Here is a 14305-nt window from a genome sequence, read left to right as displayed (position 1 = left end):
AATATTCCGTCAGTACAGTAAGTTTGCCTATAAAAATGTTCACATGATCTTCAGTAAACTCCAATAACGTCGTGTCTCGAAGTTCCTTTTTCACCACAGCAGTTCATATATACAGTAACAAAATTGGTACAGCATATAATATGGTACCTAAGACTTTTGCACAGTACTATATATTTCATTTAAAGCTTAAATAGAAAACCAGGCCATGTTTTCCCCCCAATCACCCACTTCACCCCACCCCCACCCCCCTTGGGCTCCTATACACAGTAGTCCACATAAATCCCCTAAACCTGGATTACACTTGAGAGAGGATTTAGGATCTCTGACACATGTCACACAGTTACTTGTTAACACCACTGCACCAAATCACCTCAACGATACGATCAGTGAGCTGCACCAAACCGTCTGGATCAACTGAACAGTGTTATGTTACGCTCAGCCTCTCTCTTTTTCTTTTGTTCTTTTTTATTCTTGCATTCTTTCTAGACGTTAAATCTACTCTAGAAGATTTCCTCTGGTAGCTTCACTCGTCTTTCAGATGCCCATGTTCTTTTAAAACCATCCCCAACAACGGTTTGTAGGAAGAAGGCGGGACACACCCGGTCCGGAGTCTCTGAAAGCGTGAGTGCACTTCTCTGTACCAGCATGGTGGTGGAACCTGTTCCTTCTGTCGTTATGCCTATGTGCAAACCAGGGGCAGAACCAGAGCAGGCATCCTCACGGTTCCAGGAACCAACTGGCAGATTGCCTTTCTCACAGAGTCTAAACAAACGCAGCCTTTCTCGCTTTCTAGAGTTCTTCTGTGTAAATGGTGGATTCATGGTGAGCGCCAACTGGATGCTAGGAGCATTCGGTAAGAGCTGCAAACGTGCTCATTTATTTATATTGACATTTGATCTGCGAGTTATCTCTGGAAATGAATGGCCGTTATTCATCTCAGTGCTGTGAAAGTCTCAAATCTGATAATAAGGTGTTTATTATTAATGTCATATTCATCAAAAGCACTGACTGAAGTGTAATTCAAATCACACATTTAGATGAATGTACATATTCTGTTATTCCATTTTTACTGTAAATCTTTCATATGGAATTATATGGTGGACAGTCCACTTACAGTAACCAAGATACATTGTAAAAGCATTTAAAAACAACATTCTATTATCTAACAAAGAAAAACACATAATCGGTAATATACAGTACAGTAGTGTAGATTTATGGAAGGAGTCTTCCGTGTCAGCACTGAACATTAGTGGTTGTGGCTCGACTGATTAAGGCTCTGGGTTACTGGTCAAGAGGTTGGTGGTTCAAGCTCATACTACTATTAAACCCTTGAGCAAGGCCCTTAATCCTATCTGCTTCAGGGACACTGACCCAGCTTCTATAAAGTGCATGTGACAAAAAATTGCATCTTAATTTTCAACCATATCAAAGTTTTTTATTTATTTAGGCATTTGGCAGACACCCTAATCCAGAGCGACTTACATTTTTATCTCATTTTATCTCATTATAGGGACAGGGACAACTTGGTGGTTGTGGGATTTGAACTTGGGACATTTCGACCGCTAGTCCAATGCCTTACCCAACAAGCTACCCCTGACTCATTCATTACATATTTCTAGTAAGGGGGTGTAGGGGTTAGCACCGCTGCCTTGCACCTTCAGGTTCAGGGTTCGATACCCGCCTCAACGTAGGATGTTGTTTTGCATAGAGTTTGTATTTTTTACATGACTGAATCACGTCAATCCATGTGTGTAAATAAGGAGGAATCAAATAAAACAGATGTAGAAGAACTGATGATGTTTAGAGCCATCGCTAAACAAACATTTCATATAAATGTGTAAGCTTTGTTCTGATTTGCTTTGTGGTTAAGTCGTTCACCCTTGTCTGAAGATCAGTTCCGTAACATGTAATAACACCTTACAGTCTACCTGACATATGGACGTACAGCAAGACGACCCCTTTAAGCTTAAGACTCGCCAAACCCGCGTGACACAGATTGAGTAGACGTCCAGAAGGCACGTGAGATCAAACCTCATTTCCCCCAGAACAAGCTTAAACAGCGGCATCACACATTCGTTTGACCTGCTTTGTGATTTCATCCATTGCTCATCTCTGGAAGCCTCTAGACAGCTGCATCCCCCACAATATTGAGCTCCTGCTTAAAGAAGTATGAAAGCTTGCCAGGATTTATGTGTGTAGAAGGATCCATAAGTCTTGCAACTGTTTTTATATCATCTGTTATATCAAGACAGTTTTATCAAACTGTATTTCATAAGTACATGAAATGCCACTGCATATACAGTATGTCAGCCAAGGTTTATTCTTAGTTCTTGTTGCATCATACTAATGCATAATACATCAGGATTTAAGGTGATTATTTTAATAATGGAGGTCTCATTAGTATAATCTTATATTGCTTATATTACTTTTGAAAGAATCTTGTTTGGGAATTGAAAATGTTGCACACTATCTCTAAATCTTCTCGCAAGCAGGAGGAGACAATTCCATAACAGTGTTTTACTGTGTCATTAACTCATCTAATGGAACTCTTAAATATGCAAGAGATTGTTGTAAAACAAGATTAGGTGCCCTTTCATTTTTTTCGGATTTATTGGAATCTGATTTGCTGCTAATCTGAACCTGGTTTCCACAGCAACCAAAATGGACCTAGTGGCGGAAATACAGAGTATTTGGATCTGTTTATATATACTATACTGTACATATACTGTATATATATTATAGTGTATATATTCTAAGATTATTTCAATTGTTTTATTTTTTTCTTCAGTGGCTGGCAAAAAAAAAAAAAAACCCTCATAGCCGGTTTGTCTTGGAGTCCCTGAACACCTCGATGGACCATATTACAAAAACCACATTTCATTTTAATGAGTGACTAGTTTCGACCCACAGGACTATATCACTGCTAAGGAATTATCTTAAGTCAGATTTGAGACGGAAGTGTGTTTCCTCTGAGTACTATTTGTATGTGACATTCTCGTTCTAGCTGCTGGTGTAAACAGATTGTCTGGTGTAATTAAAATCTATCGAGCTCACCACTTTTTGAGGCTCTAGACAAACTGTGAGAGAGTGAACCACTTTTTAATAAACGACCATCATATTTTATTGCATAATATGTCTGCTAATTTGGTCCTGCGAAGCTACAGTAGCATTTTCGCTTCTAGTGACAAAACATGTCTACAGTTCTGTTCTTTATTGAGTGCTGTGAAGCTTGAACTCATGTTAGGGGACATCTGCATTCCCTGTTATCCTCCATCGTACTGTACATTATGGGTATCTTTATAATATACAGTGCTGTTTAAATGTCTTGAGCCATCCCACTTTTCTTCATAGGCTCCCAAAGAGCCAGACTTTTTAGGATTTTTAGTGTAGAAAGTGGAAGTGATATAGTTCTCCGGGCTTCCTGAAGGACTTTTTAGCTAACATTCATTTGGCCGGTTTTTACCTCTCACTTGCAGTCTAGTCCCCTGTACCTGAGCAGTTTCACAGTGGCATATGAATCTTTCAAGCAGAAAAAACATTTACCCTAAGGTATGACCCAGTGTGAAACAGGTGCAGAAGACGACAGATGATCAAATGGTTTATTTGACTCTCCTGTTCTGAAATAAGAACAGCTCATTCACTCTAACATATTGAATTAAGTATTTAAAGGGTAAGATGGTTCTCTAGTAGACCCAACATAACCCGCAGGCTTGACCTCATTACTAGCAGCGAACCATTTATACATTTAATATATCAAACTCACGGTAAAGGCCTGAGACATGTCCCCTGGCTATCTTCCTTCTTCTGCATATGAAAGGTCTGTATTCCTGCTGAGCACAGCTTCTAATACAGCAGCTGAAAAATCGCCTACATCCGCTGTATGGTAACCTTAGTAACAGGAACAGGTCTTTTCCCTTTTGACAGTGTTTCCATGGTGATGAGTGCCATGTGTTTGTCTTTGTTTCGGTTTCTGGTGCATTCTAGTAACAGGCCTGTTGCCTGACTGTGTGCAGCTGTTCTGTGTTTAGTTTAGGTTGGCTTGTCCCGTTATATCCTGTCCATTATGTTTGGTTGCATAAATGTAAAAAGTTTTTAAAGTTTTTTTAAGCACGGTTGTCTTTAGGCCCAAGCCGTGATTTACCGTAAGTGTATCAAAGTATTTTCAAGTGGCATTTTGTCCTGCATTTTCCTGCCTGTCTGACTTTGCATAGTTGAATCCTGAATCCTGAAGTTCATGGTACAGTATAGAAAACAAAAAAGAAAACCTTTGAATGCCTTTACATGTTTTTTTTTTTGTTTTTTTTACACCATACTACATCACAATGTCTATAGTGCAATGAAAAACAGAATGGAATAGAATGGATTGGAGGCTCTTTCTATTTAATGGGATGTAACAAACTGTACTGTAGTAAACACAAATAAAAAAAATATTCAATTTGCATTATGGATTTACAGTAAGTGTTTGAAAAACTGTCCTTGCTCTTCCCATATAAATAAGCTTTCTGTTCTTTTCTCTGTAGTATGATGTATGTCAGTGACTGTCTGTAGTAACCACTCATTCATTCCATATGCTTTAGAAGGAAAGAATAAAAAAAAAAACATAGCTGGAGTAATCCTTTAAAACATTTAGGATTTGCTGCCTGTCCTTATATTTTAACCTACTAGTTTACTCCTTCAGATTTCCACCATGCATGTACTGAATGTAGGATTGCATGCGCTGAGCTAAATTTCCTCATGGTTTTCACAAGTGACTGTTTTATTGCAGCATGTTTACCTTTACCCGTTCTCGCTGGGCATCATTTCAATCACAAGTTGATCCTCGGGAGCATCTCATTAGTCTGGGAGGATACAGTATGAAGTGCTGCCCTTCGGAATTTGGCCAAAACAAGGAGCTGCTTTCTAATGGCAGCAGCTTTGGCATGGCATTTATTGAATAATGCGGATTGTATAACCAACCGCTTGACACATTTGAGTTTAAGAACATGGATGTCTGACCGGACTAGGAAGTTAGCAAGAGGTTTCCTCTGCACTGTGGGCACAAGTTGCCATCTGTGAGTTTTTAATAGTACAGGAGACACAATGTCACTCACCCGTAAGCCCACACAACAAGGATTAATTTTAGAATACGCTGCTGTTTTTGGCGGCTTTTGCATATTGGAAAACATGTCTTTATTCAGTCTTTATTATAATAATTCTATTTGTTTTATAAAACATTAACGGAGCAGTGTTAACCATTTTTGGGAGACCGATAACGTAGCGAATTCACAGACATATGTTTATGTATAAAATATGATTTTTATCTTTAACTATAATACTTCTTATAACAGGACTCGGTTATTTTCCTGTACAAATGTGTAAAGTTACAATAATTGGTAATACAATTATGAGAATCATATAAATAGCATTTTTTATCCTTATCCCTGTTTATAGTTTTTGCTGTATTTACTCAGTGGAACTTATATGTGAACGATACAATAAAACACAGACATAGAAAAATAATAGAAAAAAAGCAAAAAACTGAATCTCTGATTTGGAAAAGGATCACCCCCTTCAGTGAAATGACTTGAATACACTTAATGAAACAAAAACTTGTGTCTGTCCTTATTTCTGGCTTTACACTTTAAACAAAATATGATTAATTTAAATAATATTTAAGGCGGTATACCTTAAGTTGGTTGTTTGGTAGTTGAACTGCGGTTGTTGAATGCGCATGACAACCGCATTTTTTGCGACAATTTTTTTTTAATATATATTCTTGCACACTATAACTGTACTTATTCATATGCATATTTATTTTCATGCATATCTATTCTTATAATTATATACCACTATTGCTTGTGTAGCTTGCACACAAGAATTTCACTCACATGTACTGTACCAGTGTACCAGTAACGTAATGTGACAATAAAAGTGATTTGATTTTTTTTTTATTTTACTTCTTGTTAAAAAAACAGTCTAGAAACAAATTATGCTTGTTCCACGCACCCTGGATACTGATTTGTTCTCCGCTGCACGCACGCTTTGGCTTTAATATAGCTTTTTGCATTATCCTGGGAACTGGCATTGCAAGTGACTGGAGGTCCTTTAGCCATGTACAAATCATTCTACCATGTATTTTTAATTTGTGAGCTCCGTAACGCACCTTCTCGATCTATCATTTTTATCGGCGATGGTTGTATCTGGAGTTCACAGTACGGCCAGGCCAGTTTCATTTGCTACATTGTACCTGTCAGAAGGGCAGTCCTCAATTATTAATGGTCGAGTGCTGCTTGAACATGGCACAGTGCTGGAGGAGATGGTAGATAATTGACTGATCAAGTGGAGTGTGAGAGAATGTACGACTTTGAACAGCGTGGTCAGCTCGACACTGGGGATCAACAAGCAATGATTGCAATTTTCCTCCCAAGTGCCTGTAACTTTATTTCGTACCTAAATATGAACGATCTTAGCAGCCTAGGCAGTGTTTTCAAGAATGTTATCTCCAAAATTTAGGGATTCCAAACATTTTCGGAATGCACAACATGGAGTAAATACCACAGAATCAGAATGCAAATAATACAACAAGCATAAGTTAACAATGTACTAAATTAAGTTTCTTTGGTAATGCATTGGCAAAGGCATTTGGAACAATTGTAAGTAAATAATTCATTAAGGCCAAGCATCAATGGATTTTTGCTGCATGACAAATTTGTCTAAAAATCTATCCTTCTTCTTCTTTTCTCCTTGTTGCTGTCAGTGGAGAAATGCATGAGTTTGATGCAGTCAGGCACTCAGATGGTGAAACTCAGAGGTGGTTCGAAGGGCCTGGTACGGTACTTTTACGTGGACGAGCACAAGTCCTGCATCCGCTGGAGGCCCTCCAGGAAGAACGAGAGGGCGAAAAGTAAGTCCTTGTTTCCTCTTTCACAGGAATGCATTTATTTACCTGCTCTGACAGCTCAATCATGTTTATATAATTACATGCTATAAGTCATCTCTACCTCAACACTGAGCTTCTACGACTGGCTATTACCGACATGACATACATATATCATAGTATTAATGTTTGCAATTTACTTTATACACTGTCCTTGTAGCAGTTCTATATTTGACTAAACTGAGTTGACACTAAGAACCTTTTTTATCCTTTTAATTTAAATGAAGAATCAAATTTTATCTCAAGTCACCTATATTTATATAGGACCTTTAAAATGTAAAGATTTTGGGCGTACCTTATGTAATATATGTTTAAATGAAACAACCGAGAAATCTGATTGGATGAGAGGCATTCAACAAGTGTTGATAATAGAGCATAACAGCACTGGGGTGTTTAACTACCTGTTGTTCACCCCTGTTAATAAAAATTAATTGTTGGACATTAACTGTCGCTCGGCAACTTCTCCTCGTTAGTTTTGCCGCTCGTGGAAGGATACTTGTGGACGGAGCAAAATAACTGTTTAAATAAACAAACACATCATAATCTTTTGATAATAAATGATGTTTGTGGAACGGTTCTAAATCACACTCGAGGTCATGCTGTATTGCTGAATATTAGTACAGCTAGCCCTGATATCTTCAGTACTTGCCCTGCACTGTCATGTCTACAACTGCATCACAGTCATGCTGATATTCAGCACAACAGCATGACCTTTAGTGCGATATTGTTTAAATAAATATATTAGAACAGTTTACTATAATATGCAACTAATATAATAATATGCTATAAATCAATCAACAACAGTGGGGTGTAATGCTGTTACCACTCTGTAATTTATTACGTTCCAGTAACTAAACATCCCAAAATATACTGAATGTACTAGACAAAAAAACTTCAAAAATATCGTTTTAGCAATTTATACGGTATTTATATTTACATTTTATCAATTGATATTTTTTTGACACATTTATCTAGTGTTTTCCATTGTAAAGTGAATCCAAATAAATTATAAATAAACATATTTCTGGTAAATTTTTTTTTAACTTAAGATTTTCTTATTAAATAGAGCCTCTTTAAAAAAAAAGAAAAATAGCAATTTTATCTGACTAATGAAAATTTTCAAGCTTGGGGATTTCTAAAAATAAGTTTAAATAAAAAAAAAATGAAAATGTATTAAAAAAAATTTATACCTTACAGTATAATAAGAAATGTTAGCTAAAGGATAACATGAGATGTTTATAGTTATAATATTATATTTTTTTATAGTCTATAGTCTATTATATTTGTTAAGTATTATGGAATCTCTACAAAACAAAGTCATTCCTGTTATCACTTATATAAACAGTATAAACAGTCATTTCCTCACCAGCTGCTCTTCTTTCTCTCTTGATGCAAAAAAATACTTAGTATGAAGAATGAAGTATGATCAAAAAATTCTAATTCAAAATTTATTTTCATACACAAAATCGTACTGTGTCATACACAGTACGATATGCAGTGAAATGCTTATACTGTACAACTGCTCGTGAGCTTAAAATCAAGATAATCAAAGATTAAAAATTGAAATAAAAAAAAATATATAAAAAACTTAGCTGCAGAAAAAATAGAAGAACAAAATATAAAATATAGGATATGAAAAATATTTTTTAAACTAGCTGTATAAAATGGCGGCACAGTGGTGTAGTGGTTAGCACTGTTGCTTTGCACCTCCAAGGTCCGGGTTCGATTCCCGGCCAGGCTCGATTCCCGTCTCTGTGTGCATGGAGTTTGCATGTTTTCCCCGTGCTTGGTGGTTTTTTTTCCGGGTACTCTGGTTTCCTTCTACAGTCCAAAGATATGCAGGTTAGGCTAATTGGCGTTCCCAAATTGCCCGTAGTGTGTGAATGAGTGTGTAAGTGTGTATATGTGTGTGTGCCCTGTGATGGATTGGCACCCTGTCCAGGGTGTTCCCTGCCTTGTGCCCTAAGCCTCCTGGGATAGGCTCCAGATCCTGCGACCCAGAATACAGGATAAAGCGGTATAGAAGATGAGTAAGTGATTGAGCTGTATAAAATATAGACAATATTGGCTGTACAAATATGGAAAATATGGAAAAGTGTGCGAAATGAAATAAAATAAATATGTCCAGAAATGTCCAGGGTGAATAAATGGACCATAAATGTCTTGGGTGTGAGCAATGTCCAATGTCCATAAAGTGCAAGTAAATGTTTTTATTCGAGTGGTGTTTTGATTGAGAAACAGGTTATAAAACACCAGACAAACAGTATAACTCAAAGAAGACCAGACATACAGTCTAACTCACATAAGACCAGACACACAGTACAGTATAACTCACAGACGACCAGACATACAGTATAACTCAAAGACAATCAGACATACAGTATAACTCACAGAAGACCAGACATACAGTATAACTCACAGACGACCAGACATACTGTACAGTATAACTTACAGACGACCAGACATACAGTATAACTCACATAAGACCAGACATACAGTATAACTCACAGACGACCAGACATACAGTATAACTCACATAAGACCAGACATACAGTATAACTCACAGAAGACCAGACATACTGTACAGTATAACTTACAGACGACCAGACATACAGTATAACTCACATAAGACCAGACATACAGTATAACTCACAGACGACCAGACATACAGTATAACTCACATAAGACCAGACATACAGTATAACTCACAGAAGACCAGACATACTGTACAGTATAACTTACAGACGACCAGACATACAGTATAACTCACATAAGACCAGACATACAGTATAACTCACAGAAGACCAGACATACAGTATAACTCACAGAAGACCAGACATACAGTATAACTCACATAAGACCAGACATACAGTATAACTCAAAGAAGACCAGACATACAGTATAACTCACAGACACCAGACATACAGTATAACTCACAGACGACCAGACATACAGTATAACTCACATAAGACCAGACATACAGTATAACTCACATAAGACCAGACATACAGTATAACTCACAGAAGACCAGACATACAGTATAACTCAAGGAAGACCAGACATACAGTATAACTCACAGACGACCAGACATACAGTATAACTCACATAAGACCAGACATACAGTATAACTCACATAAGACCAGACATACAGTATAACTCACAGACGACCAGACATACAGTATAACTCACAGACGACCAGACATACAGTATAACTCACATAAGACCAGACATACAGTATAACTCACATAAGACCAGACATACAGTATAACTCACATAAGACCAGACATACAGTATAACTCACAGAAGACCAGACATACAGTATAACTCACAGACGACCAGACATACAGTATAACTCAAAGAAGACCAGACATACAGTATAACTCAAAGAAGACCAGACATACAGTATAACTCACAGACGACCAGACATACATTATAACTCACAGACGACCAGACATACATTATAACTCACAGACGACCAGACATACAGTATAACTCACAGACGACCAGACATACATTATAACTCACAGACGACCAGACATACAGTATAACTCACAGACGACCAGACATACAGTATAACTCACAGACGACCAGACATACAGTATAACTCACAGACACCAGACATACACTATAACTCACAGACGACCAGACATACAGTATAACTCACAGACGACCAGACATACATTATAACTCACAGACGACCAGACATACAGTATAACTCACAGACGACCAGACATACAGTATAACTTACAGACGACCAGACATACATTATAACTCACAGACGACCAGACATACAGTATAACTCACAGAAGACCAGACATACAGTATAACTCACAGAAGACCAGACATACTGTACAGTATAACTCCTCGTGTACTGTGCTACAACAGAAATGATTCTGTGTTAGAACCGACACGAGGGTATAAAAGAGCGATTTGCCTTGCTGCCACAGCTGCCAAGTTATGCTGTTACAGAAACTGAATCAACACCTTCCAACCACCAGAATTAAGAATTCAGTGCTGTGGTGTAATAAAATATTACTCAACTGCCATGCGTTCGCTAATCATGGGCATTTTTCAGAGCAAGTGCTGTTCCCGAGTTCTTGCCAAGCACTGACTGCATGATTGGAGCAGCGCAGGGAATTGCTGAGTACTGATGATGGCTTTAAAACAACATGTAAAGATTCATGTCTAAGTGAAGGAGCTCATGGTGAGGAAGAGCTCAGTGCACCGATTTCCAAAGCTGTCGGGAGAATTAATCAGCTCCTTAAGTTGCCTCAATAATTCATCAGCTTTAACCGGGAAGGTTTCAGCCGCTACAGTGAACTAAACTGTATCTCCTACTGTAGCTAACCTGTGTGTGAATTACAACAGGTGTTCAACTCAATCTGGGACTTCGGGCCATTAAAGGAGTTCCTGGTAGGCCAACGTTTCAGCTGTCACGCACACGGTCCAATCAAAACTTTTTACCATGATGATATCCAAGCACCAGCGAAACACTGGATAAGTGCATCAGTGTAGCAGGGGATTATAATGAGAAATAAAGTGCATGAAGTGGGGTTTGAAGAGTTATTCAGCCGGCAGTTGTGTGCATCTGCGCTATTCCTGTGTACAGTGGAGCACTTCGGGGTCACTTACTGAACAGGATGTACAGTATGTTTTGATCTGAGCGTGACAGTGTGCTGAGCTCATTATCACACTACACACCTCTTTATATCACACACACACACACACACACTGTACACTCACAGGATTCACCTCGTTAGGATTCGGTATTCTGAGTGACAGAATGTTCTGCGATGTGTTTCAGTCAGGATTATTGTAACTGAGCGTCTCAGAAGCACCATCTGTGGACGCCGCTTGTCATTTAGAACAGGCAGCTTTCCGTTTTCAACTATAACTGAGGAAAGAAACTTAGTGAGCGCTCAGGCTGTGTGAGAGTGTAATGTGAGAGTGTAACACTCAGCTGGTTTGGTGCCACAGCGTTTCACAGCATTACCACATCATAATCACACGTTCATGTTCATTTACACACCGCACTCACCTCGGCTTGGTTCTCTGCTGTATTAGAATGGAGACTTCTTTCTTTCTTTCTTTCTTTCTTTCCTTTTTTTATTCCTTCTTTTTCCATTCCTTTCCTTTTTTTCTCTTCCTATTTTCCTTTAAAAAAGAAACCTTCTTTCTTTTTTCTTTCTTTCTTTCTTTCTTTTTTTCTTTCTTTCATTTGCAATATTTATTTATTTATTTATTTATTAAGAAGACATTTTCTTTCTTTCTCCTTCTCCCTTCTTTCCTATCTTTAAAATAAGATATTTCCTTTTATTCTTCCCTTCATCTTTCAATCCTTTATAAAACAAAAACTTTTTATTTCACTTTCTTTCTTTCATTGGTGACATATTTCTTTCTGTCTTTCTTTTTGAAGAAGACATTTCTTTCTTTCTTTTTTCTTTCTCCTTCCTCCATAATTTTTTTTTATAAATAAGACATTTTTCTTCTAGTCTTCCTTCCTTCCTTCCTGTATAAGAGATTATAAAAATATAAATATTCTTTTTTTCTTTCTTTCTTTCTTTGATTTACTTATCTCAGCACCACCACTCACACCAGACTTGTCACATCCCCTGCCCTCTCTCGTTTGCAGTCTCCATTGACTTGATCCGGGAGGTGTGCGAGGGGAAGCAGTCAGAGATCTTCCAGCGGTATGCAGACAGCAGCTTCGACCCCAACTGCTGCTTCAGCATCTACTATGGTGAGCACATGCAGTCGCTGGACTTGGTGTCAGGTACAGGAGAGGAGGCACGCACCTGGATTACTGGTCTTAAGTACCTTATGGCGGGCATCAGCGATGAGGACAGCCTGGCCAAACGTCAGCGCACTCGTGACCAATATCCTTCCTTATGGACAGCTGCTGCAGCAACAATGCTGCAATATGATGGGTTTGTTATTTATATATATATATATATATATATATATATATATATATATATATACTGTATATATATATATATATATATATATATATATATATATATATATATACTGTATATAAATACACTCACCTAAAGGATCATTAGGGACACCATACTTATACGGTGCTTGACCCCCTTTCGCCTTCAGAACTGCCTTATTCTACGTGGCATTGATTCAACAAGCATTCTTTAAAAATGTTTGCCCATATTAATAGGATAGCATCTTGCAGTTGATGGAGATTTGTGGGATGCACATCCAGGGCACGAAGCTCCCGTTCCACCACATCCCAAAGATGCTCTATTGGGTTGAGATCTGGTGACTGTGGGGCCATTTTAGTACAGTGAACTCATTGTCATGTTCAAGAAACCAATTTGAAATGATTCGAGCTGTGTGACATGGTGCATTATCCTGCTGGAAGTAGCCATCAGAGGATGAGTACATGGTGGTCATAAAGGGATGGACATGGTCAGAAACAATGCTCAGGTAGCCTGTGGCATTTAAACGATGCCCAATTGGCACTAAAGTGTGACAAAAAAACATCCCCCACACCATTACACCACCACCACCAGCCTGAACAGTGGTAACAAGGCATGATGGATCCATGTTCTCATTCTGTTCACAGCAAGTTCTGACTCTATCATTTGAATATCTCAACAGAAATCGAGACTCATCAGACCAGGCAACATTTTTCCAGTCTTCAACTGTCCAATTTTGGTGAGCTTGTGCAAATTGTAGCCTCTTTTTCCCTATTTGTAGTGGAGATGAGTGGTACCCGGTGGGGTCTTCTGCTGTTGTAGCCCATCCGCCTCAATGTTGTGCGTGTTGTGGCTTCACAAATGCTTTGCTGCATACCTCGGTTGTAACGAGTGGTTATTATAGTCAAATAATTGGTCATTTTATAAGATACTACTACCATAAACTGTAGGTGCCATACTATAGCTGTTGTTTATTGTAAATAGAAATGCTACATTTTGCGATGTATACTCAGTTTAAACAGCATTTCACAGCCATACTTTCAGACTCTCGTCTTGTAGAAGATCCAAGTATAAAAATCGAATTAGTTATACAACTATTGCAGGAGAGCTACTCCAGAATACTCAATAAAATGTGCATTAGTCGTACAGTATACCCCGTCAGCACAGTATGGATAACTAGGGATGATATAAATCAACTGGGGACATCTTCACCTTGCGTAGTGTATTGTAGTATATACATTTTGTGTTTGCGATGTTCATCTCCTTAACTGCCTGTATCACATGGCTGAAGCAGACGTTCACAGAAGCTGACAAGAACGGAGATGGCAGCCTGAGCATCAGCGAGGTTCTCCAGCTCCTGCATAAACTCAATGTCAATTTGCCCAGGCAGAAAGTAAAGCAGATGTTCAAGGTAAAGCAAATCTATGCAAGAACGAGTCGTGTGTGTTTGTGT

At 38.2% G+C, this 14305-nt stretch overlaps 1 protein-coding gene across 1 annotated transcript in view; it reads left to right on the top strand.

Moving 5' to 3' along the window:
- The window catches only part of plch2a (phospholipase C, eta 2a), a 129528-nt gene that overhangs the window by 80072 nt on the left and 35151 nt on the right, over positions 1–14305 (top strand). Inside the window, exons 3-5 of the mRNA XM_053504738.1 lie at positions 6737–6883; positions 12549–12792; positions 14134–14263. Of these exons, the coding sequence (XP_053360713.1) occupies positions 6737–6883; positions 12549–12792; positions 14134–14263 (521 nt within the window). The remainder of the gene's footprint in view (positions 1–6736; positions 6884–12548; positions 12793–14133; positions 14264–14305) is intronic.

Source organism: Clarias gariepinus, chromosome 9, assembly GCF_024256425.1.
Source record: "Clarias gariepinus isolate MV-2021 ecotype Netherlands chromosome 9, CGAR_prim_01v2, whole genome shotgun sequence".
Classification (NCBI taxonomy): Eukaryota; Metazoa; Chordata; class Actinopteri; order Siluriformes; family Clariidae; genus Clarias; species Clarias gariepinus.
The sequence above is the reverse complement of the archived record's forward strand: the minus strand, read 5'-3'. Positions and strand labels throughout refer to the sequence as shown.